Source organism: Nannospalax galili, unplaced genomic scaffold, assembly GCF_000622305.1.
Source record: "Nannospalax galili isolate Female #2095 unplaced genomic scaffold, S.galili_v1.0 scaffold137, whole genome shotgun sequence".
In the NCBI taxonomy this organism is placed as follows: Eukaryota; Metazoa; Chordata; class Mammalia; order Rodentia; family Spalacidae; genus Nannospalax; species Nannospalax galili.
In genome coordinates, this window is record NW_008340203.1 from 372,364 (window position 1) to 383,349 (window position 10,986).

Genomic DNA, 10,986 nt, shown 5'->3' on the forward strand with positions numbered 1-10,986 from the left:
TGATCCACAGCGTATAGTAAATGTGCTTCATGATAAAGATGGCAATAAAGATGGTTTAAACATTCTAGTACTCATCGGATTTCAATCTTGAGGCAATTTACAACTCTTTAGAGTAAAACATTGATATTTAATCACAGAGACTGATAAATGGACTCCCCTTCCCACCTTGTAGTCACTACTTGGTATGAATGGTGTTTTCTGACGGCCACTTTCTTGTAGCCATTTTCTTTCAAAACCTGGGCAGCCTCCCCTTCAGAAGCTGGTTAGATATTCTCTTCTATTTCCTTGACTTGAGAGGACACGACCTTGCCATCCACCACTTCTTCCACGACTGTCTTAATCTTCCTGGTTTTCTTTATATCTGTATTCATATTAGACATCAGAGGTTAATGTAGGCACATGACTGTGCTTTTCTTCAGTGACAGTTACCTGGAATCTTCTTAAGATTTCAGCATTATAGAAAACATGCAAAAGTTTAGAACACTTACCTTTCTCTTCCAAAGTGTTTAGCTGATATTGCACAGCTCTGAAAGAAAAAGATACAGAAAGATGCATTATTGCCCATTTCAAAATGGAGGACACACCTCCTTGCCTTTTGAGTTTCAAAGCAAGGTCTAAGTTGATATGTGTTTAGCTGTTATTTTCCTGTTTCTTTCCCTTTGACAATGCTTATTTGCAACTCGAGTGTCCTACTTTTTAACCTGGGAAATACATAGCTTCAAAACTGACCCATTCATCATACACCAGCAAATTCTATAATTGAGAATAAAATTAGAATGGAAGTTTAAATCCTGTGTTCTCTCTCCTATTGATGTTCTTGGCTGCTGTAGTTGAAGACCTTGGCTGCTCCAATTCTGTTGATTCACTAGTTCCCATCTGCAGCCTGTGATCTAATTCATGAGCACTCAGTGAGAATTTTCAGAGTCATTGTAAATCCACTTATACATTCACCATAATAATTAACACAAGCATCATCTGTATCATTTGGAGAATGATTTTCTAACTCAGTCTTGCCACACAACCTCCTATTCAAAGGTCATTCAATTGTTGATATTTTGGTTGTACATGCTTATTGGTTCATTTCTATTTTGGTACTGTTGTTGTGTGTGTAAAATTGCTTTTGTGCCGGGGATTTCCCTGACAGGGCTATGAAACAGAATTGCATGGACACATGTGGCCCGGTGCTAAGAGCCTCACTTCACGTCCTCTCCTTCCAGAAGGCGGCGGTAAGTAGCGATCTCCTGCTCAAGCCGGGTCTTTATGTCAAGAAGAGCATTGTGTTCCTGGTTCTGGTGCTCAGCGTCACTCCGGATCTGCATCAGCTGGGCCTCTAGAGAGCTCAGCAGTCCCTGGATGGTGGCTAACTGGTTAGCATAACGAGCCTTGGTGTCCTCCAGGGCGAGCTCCATAGATTCTTTCTAAGAGCACAAGACAAGGGAAGTGTTCCCTATTTGAGGATTTGATGAATATCCTCTGGGAAGAATTTTTACAGTCTTTGAGAACCACCCATTCTCTCTCTCTCTCTCTCTCTCTCTCTCTTTCTCTCTCTCTCTCATTTTTCCCACCTAGGCAACATCAACCAGTCAACTATGATTGCCAGCTCTTAAACTTTTTTATGTTGGCTGTGGTGGTGTCTACTGTTCCCTCAATATGGTATACTGTGCTACTTTATCAATATGTCCCCACACAGTGAGAAGGTCATACCTCCCATCCCTTCAGCAGGCTAGGCTACTGATTTGTGGTGTCAGTGGAGGATTAGATCTCTCAACCTGTTGAGGCTGGGCTTAGTCACGTAACTCTCTTTGACTGAAGAAATGTAGGTAAAACTGACAAATGTCTTTTCTGAGTATCAGTTCTCAGAGCTGCTCCATAGCTCAACCATTATTGCTTTCTTTCTGCAGTACACTGATATGTCCTAGTTGGGTCTGCTCCTTTAGCCTGACTTCTGAAGTGGAATGTAATGGGGCTACCCCAGGAGCGTTGTTTTAAGGTTCCACAGCATAACTTATCATGGGCTGGTTTGCTTGGCCTGCCATGTCTCAACACCTCTCTAGCTTAAAATCTCATCTCAGGTTTAAGATCTAGTACAACTGCAGCCTCCCCTGTGGAATCCCACAGATCTACTCTTTCCTTTGCATTATATACTGCATTGCCCTTTACTTGATGTCTTTCTGTTCTCCAAATTATTATTAGCTGCCCAACCTGTTTCTTTGTTGGTTCAGCAGGGGAGACGTCATTTCTTACAGGTCTCTGTGTCTCCAGAATCCCAAGCACAGGCCTTAGCAAACACAGACTAGATTGAGCAGCGGAAGTCAGACGGGCTCACCTTGCCGAGCTCGGACTGGAGCTCTGCCTCTAGTTTTTGGTACGTGCGTCTCAGCTCTGTGACTTGAACCTCTGTTTCTTGCAACTCTGTGGTGTTCAGTGTGACTTGCTGCTGCAGAATATCCGTCTGAAATGCCAAAGATTGAAAAATAAAACAAGTAAGGGAAGACAGAAGAGAGAGGAAGAAAGAAAGGAAGGCGTAAAAGGGAGAAAAGAAAGGAGAAGGCAGACAGAAAGGAGGAAGGAAGACGGCAAGAAAAGATGAGCTTTTCTGTGGAGCAGTGTCTGCGTCATTGCTCGTGCTTTCGAATTACACCTTACCTGGCTCTCAAAGTGGTCTTTGGCCTCTTGAAGGTTCTTCTGGGCCAAGACTTCATATTTCTGTCTCATCTCATTCATGATCTCTCCGAGGTTCAGGCCTGGAGCGGCATCCACCTCCACGCTGACGTTGTTGCCCAACTGCCGGCGAAGGGCCTCAACTTCCTACGCACAAGAGAATTCTGCTTGAGTTTAGTCTGAAACATTCTCAGATAAGGCTGGGCGGAAACGACATAAGAAATCTTATAACTTCTTTCATTGTAGATGAATGAAAATGCAAGGGGATAACACCTGCGGGGCTTGCTGTGGGCTCGGCACTGCTTTAGGTCATTTAACTTCAAGCAACCTCACAGAAAGAAGTCAGGGCTGCTGTCCTGATTGACTTCTTAATCCCTGTCGTCGCACCAACCCTGCTTCCTCCTGTGCCCCCTCCAGCTCCTCGTTCCTGTCTCCGGAGCCATCTTCTCATTCCCCATACCATTCCTTGGTTGTTTTCTTACCTCCTGATGTTCTTTTTTGAGGACAGCCAGTTCTTTGCTCAGTTCTTCAATCTGTATCTCCAGGTCTGCCTTGTGGAAGGTCAGATCACCAAAGACCTTATTCAAGCCTTGGAGATCAGCCTCCACGGTTACTCGCATCCCCCTCTCAGCCTCGAACCTGTGAATGAGTTAGTGTTCAGAGATAAGAGAGTCCTTCTGAACCCACTGTAGGAGAAAGAATTTAGTAGAAAGAGATAGCTCAACTGCAATACTTTATAATATGAATGAGAACCTAGGAACCAGATAATTTGCTCCGTAATATAAGCACTGTCACTAGCATCTGAGGTAGCTTTAAAGCAATGACTGTAACTAAGTGGTAGAATTTTAGCACAAGGCCCTGGGTTTGATCCCTAGCCCTTAAGAACAATGAAATAAAAGTTAAAAGGTCAAACACAAACCAATCCAAACAACAACATCAAACAAAAACAAATACCACCCCAAACCAGAAACAACCAAACCTAAAAGTCTGTAAATTCTACAAGATGAAATTATGTTTCATCTTGTAAACAGATGTGTCCAATGTGAGTCATCTCGGTCATAGATTTTCCTCTATAACCTTATATTCCCTCATTAAAAATTTTTAAAAAATTTTATTTTTATTTTATGTGTGTGGAGTGTATTGCCTGCCTGTAGGGTGGTGCACCCACGTTGTGCAATGCCCACAGAGGTCAGAACAGGGCATTAGATCCCCTGGAACTGGAGTTATGAACAGTTGTTAGCTGCCATGTGGGTGCTGGGAACTGAACATGGAGGAGCAGCCAGTGGACTCTGCTGGGCCATCATCTCTCCAGCTCCACAGTCCCTCATTTTAAAAAGACATATTTAAAAAAGAATCAGTAATGCAGTGGAACACTCAGATGCTGACTCCTAGTGAAACGGGAATTAATAAGTTTTCCTGCTTTAATCTTCAGCTTCGCTTTCTAATTTGTTACTTTTTAATCCCTTTTAGCATTCAAACACTACCCTTCTAAACCATGAAGCACTTTTAATGATAATGCATTGTGCAGATTCAGGATGGAGAAGCCCTGCTGTGAAGGAGTTTGGAGGATCAGTCTGATGCCATGTGTGCACTCACTGCAAATACAACTTGAAGTGTACTGATCATCAACTGGGTTAGCTGGATGATTTGTAGAAGCACTAGCAGACTGGAAGGTGGCAATCACCAGCGGAACTCGAGCATGGTCCTTGCAGGAGTGGGGAATGAGTCTGTGGAGCATCACCAATGGAGACCCCAGAACGGCATTTTTGCAGAGAAGGAATTCTAAGTTGCTTTGTTATCACTTTGAATGATAGAATTAGGTTCAGTGGATGAAAAGGCAGACACCGTGTTACTAAAACAGGATATTTTAATATCCAGAGTTGACCAACAAGAACAGAAGCAATTACTTCAGATGTTCAGAAACGAATCTTAGGACTGTGGGAGAGAGGTATCTATCTGAGTGTGATGAAAAACTATTAAAAGGAATTGTTTTTCAGGTTAGTGAAATGGCTGAGTGGGTAAAGGCACTTGCTGCCGAGTGTGAGAGCATGTGTTTGATCCCTGGAACTCACATGGTAAAAAAGAGAGAACTGACTCCCACAAGCTGTCCTCTGACCCCCACATGTATGCTGTGGCACACACATGCATGCGTACATGTGTGTGCATGCACACACAATGAATGAAAGAAATATTGAAATAAGGAAATATGGAAATAAATGAAAGGAATTATTTTTCAGAAAATTCTATCACAGTGTTGGGCACTGTGTGGAATTACAGATGGGAGACATCTGTCATTCCAGGTCTTTAGAGGCTGAGGTGGGAAGATAGTGAATTTGAGACCAGCTTGGGCTACATAGCAAGACCCTATCTCAAAAAAACAAAAGCAAAATGACACTGCCCCACATTTTTACCACTGTTTTAAAGCATCTTACTTCAATCTGAAGTCCTCAGCAGCCAATTTAGCATTATCAATTTGCAGGACGCAACGGGCATTTTGTATCCGAGCATCCTTAATCTGGAAAACGGAAGAGAAAGCATGACATTTTCGACTGGCCAGGAGTTTAAAATGATTTTATTTGGCCTCAGACATGACTATAATTACATCAAGGGTGATATTCATTTTAAGGATTTCCACATGAGACTAGGTAAAAAGAACAATGGCACAGGCATTAAAACAATAGAGACACAAACGGAACTCTTAGTCAGGTCCAGTTTCCAATCCATATCATCAAGCCTCATGAACTGCCTTACCTATGGTGTTCTGCTTCCTGCATTGTGGCTAGCCCTTCTCACCTGGGGAGCTGCTGCTCCTCCTGCTCAAGGGGGCCTCCGTCAACGACATCTTCGGTCTGAGAAGATCATCTTCCTGTGCAGGTGCTGCCTTGCCCAGTCTTCCTGCATTTACCTTTCCATGTGATGGATACCTTTTGTCTATGTCTGTGTCTTCCTAAATCACTTGACTCACCATCCATATTCCCCTGTGCATGATGCTCAGTCCCCAGTTAATGTCTATAAAGTGGCTGAGCACTTGCTGTATGATGGACATTAGACACTAAGACAGCAGGATGGATGAGTCCCGGATCTTGTGTGTGTGTGTTTCACATGCATATGCATGTGCAAATGGAGGTCAGAGGACAACCTTCGGGCCCTTCCTCTATGTCTCCAGCACTGGGACTATAAATATGCACCAACTTCTTTTCCTTTTGACACGGGGTCTCCCTGTAGCCCCAGCTGGCCTGGAACTCACTATATGGACCAGACTGGCCTCAATCTCACTAGAGACCCACCTGCCTCTGCCTCCTGAGTGCTGGGATTAAAGGCGGGTACCACCATGCCTGGCTCCAGCTTTTTAAAATGATGAATTCTGAGGATCAAATTCAGGTTTTTGTTTACTGACTGAATCATCTCCCCAGTCAAGTCTTGGATCTTAATAAGTATTTATTTAATTGGTGAGTTCTTTCAGATGTACATACCTCAGAAGTCTACCTATAGAAGACATTAAAGTGACATGTCCTGGAGATAGAGGTCCCTTGGTAGACTTCCAGCTGGTGGGAACAAATGGCTGTGTCTATGTATTGGGAATGATCCTGCAAGTCAATTCAGAAGCACGAACCCTGAGACATGTTTGGGAGAACAAGTGGTTTGCTTTGAATGTGTTTTATCCAGGACCTGAAAAGGCTGCCCTGTTGATAAGAGGGGCAATTTAAACACTAATGCTTCATGAACTGATGGTTCCTGTAAAGTCTAAATCAAACTGCATTGATGTCTATAATACAATTCATGAAAAGAGGCCTATTGGTAAATCAGCGGTCTTTGTTCTAATGGGATATAAATCTTTAAATACAAGCAAAACTGAAAGGGACATTTCTTGATTAGATAAGGGCATTAAAGCCAAGCATTGCTGTGTGTCATGCTTGACATTGTCATCCAAGGGCAAAGTCTTCTGCTCCTTTCCATGCAGGTACGATAGAGAGCCCCACCTGTCTTGGATGACATAGGAGCAGATTGTAATACGATTGCAATAAATGTGAATTAGGGGCAATAGAACATTTTATTACTGTAGAAATGGCTTTTACACTGCTGGGTGATGGTGAGCAGATTATTAAGCAGGGTGTTAAAAAATCCAGGTGTCAGAGCTGTGCATGGTGGCACACTCCTATAATCCCAGTACTAAAGGAGGTGCAGGCAGGAGGATGGTGAGTTTGAGGTCAGCCTGGGCTCTACAGTGAGATCTTGTCTCAAAACTCCATCCATCCATCCATCCACCATCCATCCATCCATCCATCCATCCATCCTGCATCCAATCTATCAATCAATACAGACAGGTATCATTACTATCTGGATTCTGTCTCCACTCTGAATCCCTTTATTATTTATGTCCATAGTATATTGATACGTGTATTATACCATTTATATAAATGAAAGGGGAAAGACCCCTGAATCATCTAGAGTGTCAAAAGCTAACAGGGAGTAGGTGTAGATCAAAATTTTAGACAGAAGTGTGAGTTAAAGCCATCCTGTTATATAGGTAAATGCTCAGCATTAACACCAGATGATAAGGTACATTTTTTTTCAGTTGTAAATTTCAACCTAATTTGCTTTACCTCTGTTTGGGCTCATCTAGCATATAAACCCTCTTGACATTCCCTCTACCATGCATCTAAGCAGTAAGGTAGAAACGCAGGCTTCATACCTTACCTGATTTTGCAGCTCTGTGATTTGTGCGTAATAGGGACTGTAGTCCCGGATGGTGCTAGGTGCATTGGTTTCGTACCACTGTTTGATCTGGACTTCAAGTCGGTGGTTGGATTGCTCCAAGGACCGCACTTTTTCTAGGTAGCTCGCCAGCCGGTCATTTAGGTTCTGCATGGCGATCTTCTCATTGCCAGCCAACAGGTCCCCTCCGCTGGAGAGATCGCTGCTCACCACGTTTCGCGAGGTGGAGATGCGGGTGCCGTGGCCTCCAGCCCCTCCGTAGACGCTGGGTGCAGCCACCAGGCGCTGCACGCTCCTCTTCCTATACAGGGACCCACTCATGTTGAGTGCTGGGCCCTGCGAGGAGGAACTCAGGCTTCTGTGAAAGCTTCTGCGACTGAACTCCATCTGGGATTCTAGGAGGCAGCACCTGCAGCTTGAGGGAGTTGGGGCACAGGCTTCTGTCTCCTGGTACTGTGAGCTGACCTTTTATAGAGTTCATGAGAAGGCTCCTCCTCTACTGCCATGCCACCCTAGGAATGACACCGTCCACCTTCCTCCTCCCATTTGTGAGGAGGAACTCAGGCTTCTGTGGAAGCTTCTGCGACTGAACTCCATCTGGGATTCTGGGAGGCAGCACCTGCAGCTTGAGGGAGTTGGGGCACAGTCTTCTGTCTCCTGGTACTGTGAGCTGACCTTTTATAGAGTTCATGAGAGGCTCCTCCTTTACTGCCATGCCACCCTAGGAATGACACCGTCCACCTTCCTCCTCCCATTTGCACAGCAGTATGTTTAATTTCATTCCGGAAATTACTACTAGAGGCTTCTTGAAGGCGTTTTCAGGGGTTTGTCACTTGTCTTGATGCAGGCTTCTATAATTGCTCCTTTTCTTCAGATTGTCAGAAATTGCCACATCTTGAAAAGTCCTTGCTTACTTTGTACAGCACACTGCATTTTCAATGAAAGGGAATAACCTACATAGATCCTGAATACAGTCTGGCACGTGTAAGCACCTAGAAAGTGTTAGCTCATCAGTATACCCCTCCATATCTGTCTATTTATTCAGATTAGGGGTTTCTAGATAGCAAATACCAGGAGCTTTCTTTGCCCACTGTCAGAGAGAACCCAGGTACCACCACCATACAAATCTGAGAGCTGCTTCCTCCACAGGGCAAGGGATAAACTACATGAGAAGTGGTATCTTGGGACTGAGCCATTCCTGATAATGATGATTCTGGCAGAATTCATATACATTCATTCTTGTCCCCGAATGGCCAATCTGGGAAAAGTACACTACTCTTAGAGACTGTAATCAAATTGTCTTTTCATTAAATTTTTATTAGGAGCCTGAACTACTAAGCCATTAAGGGTAGTGACAGTGTGGATCCTCTTCTTTAACATTCTTAAACAGGCTTTGTAGCTGAGGGGAGGAAAATCACTCCTACTCTCCTGCTTAACAAGCTACTATCTTCAAGACCTAGCTCAGGGGAGTAGAGAGATGGCTCAGCAGTTCAGTGTAATCACTGGCTACTCTTGCAAAGGACCCAGGTTTGATTCCCAGTACCCACATGGAAGCTAACAACTGTCCTTAACTCCAGTTCGAGGGAATCTGACACCCTCTTTTGACCTCCATAGACATTGCACGATACAGGTGCACTTACATAAATGCAGACAATATACTCATACACACAAAGGAAACATAATATATTAAAATTTTTTGAATTATTTTTATTTATGTGTATGAGAATTTTGCCTGCATGTATGTGAGTACACCACACATGTGTAATGCTCACAGAGGCCAGAAGAGGGCACTGTGTCCTCTGGAGCTAGAGTTACAGATGCTTGTTAGCCACCTTGTGGGTGCTGGGAACTGAACCTGGGTCTTCTATAAGAACAACCAGTACTGTTATCTGTTCAGCCATATCTTTAGCCCACCCATTTTTGTTATATTTTATTTTTATGTTTATGTGTATGAGTGTTTTGCCTGCATGTATGTAAATGCATCACATGTAGCCACCATGTAGATGCTGGGAACTGAGTGTGGGGCCTGTCAGAAACGAAGGGCAATTATTATAAGGCTCACCTATTTAATCCACAAATGTGTGTGGAAACGTTCCCACTGGAAAGCTTCTGTCTATCTCCACAAGGACAGGAGTATTTGCTGTTTTCTTGATATGTCATTGGGTTTAATACTTTGGCAGGTTATTCTGGTTTATAAAGTGACCACAGGAAATCAAGCTAATATTTCATAATACTTCATTTTTTTGAATCATACTTAGGGACTGAATTAAGATCCTATTCACAAAGTCATAAATTTAGATAGAGCCTTTGCTATTTCAGGCTGTTTGGTGACTGTATCTACAAATAGATACTTAATAAATTCCAACTTCCTTGTAGATAGTAGAGGTGCATTTTGACCTCTGAGACAACTCAGACTGAGTGTGTTGATGATTGATATTCAATTTGGACATTAGTTTAGAGAACCATCATAAACCCCACAGCTTTCAGAGGATTTTCTACTTTCTATCATGGAAAAGTTATTTCAGCTCAGATATGTAGACAGATAATCTGTAAGCTCTGGGGAGGTTATCTTCTGGAAACAGGGATATGGAGCAGAGATGAGGGAAATTTGATCATAATGTTTTTGTTGAAGCTGGGAGATGGGTAGGAGGGATTTGATGTAGTAACTGTACACTTAGGTCATTATCTTTTGCCCAGTTAATCAGTATGTTCAAGTTTTGATTCTACTTATCTGGTAATTCTGCCCAACTGTGATCTGCTGAGTTGGTGGATTTGTTGTCTCGGTGGCTATGGAATTATCCCAGTGAGAATGAGACTGTACAGTTATGGGTCACCTAGTGACAAGGACATGTTAGAAATACGCTGCCAGGTGACTTCCTTGTTGCTTGAGTATCACAGAGTGTGCTTACATAAACTTGCATGTTACAGCCTACTGTACACCAACACTTTATGATCTGTAGCATAGATGGTATACATGTACACACACATATATATGTACCACTTATGAGATATATATATATACATATATACATATATTTATACAGCTCCTAGAACCACGATAAACAAGACAACATAAGATTAAACTAGGTGCAAAAGAAGATGGAATCAAGGAACGCAGGGCTGGGGAGATGGCTCAGTTGGTAAAGTGCCTGGCATGCAAATGTGAGGGCCTAAGTGCAGATCTCCAGCACCCATGGAAAAAACTGGGGTGGTGGCTCATGTCTATAATGCTAACATCACAGGGGGAGCTGGGGGAGGGAGACAGGGGGAACCTAAAACTCACTGGTTAGCCAGCCTAGCTGAATTGATGAGATCCAGGTTCAATAGAGAGCGTGCCTCAAAAAAATAAGGTGGAACATGATTGAGGAAGACGCTTAATGTTGACTTCTAGCCTCCACATACACACATACACACATATACACATACACATACACATACACACATATACACACATACACACATACACATACACACATATACACATACACACATACACACATATACACATACACACATATGCATACACACATATACACATACACACATATACACATACACACACATACACAAAGATGTGTAAACACAGAATGTGTGAGGCTGCTGCTGCTT

General features: G+C 43.1%; 1 protein-coding gene across 1 annotated transcript; it reads right to left on the reverse strand.

Annotated features, from left to right (window-relative positions):
• Positions 1–263: 263 nt before the first annotated feature.
• Positions 264–7,764, reverse strand: Krt20 (keratin 20). The gene is made up of 8 exons (XM_008835193.1): positions 7,360–7,764; positions 5,094–5,176; positions 3,144–3,300; positions 2,647–2,808; positions 2,327–2,452; positions 1,198–1,418; positions 489–526; positions 264–361 (listed from the first exon to the last, which is right to left on the reverse strand). The coding sequence occupies exons 1-8, from the start codon at positions 7,762–7,764 to the stop codon at positions 264–266; spliced, it is 1,290 nt and encodes a 429-aa protein (XP_008833415.1).
• Between the last annotated feature and the right edge of the window lie 3,222 nt (positions 7,765–10,986).

Bases quoted from the DNA above. Each gene is read 5' to 3' on its own strand.
- Krt20 (XM_008835193.1), bottom strand. From the start codon at position 7,764: ATGGAGTTCAGTCGCAGAAGCTTTCACAGAAGCCTGAGTTCCTCCTCG. The intron at 3,301-5,093 runs GTAAGATGCTTT...ACTCATTCACAG, and splicing joins GCTGAGGACTTCAGATTGAA to GTTCGAGGCTGAGAGGGGGA. The intron at 362-488 runs GTAAGTGTTCTA...ATATGAATACAG, and splicing joins AAACACTTTGGAAGAGAAAG to ATATAAAGAAAACCAGGAAG.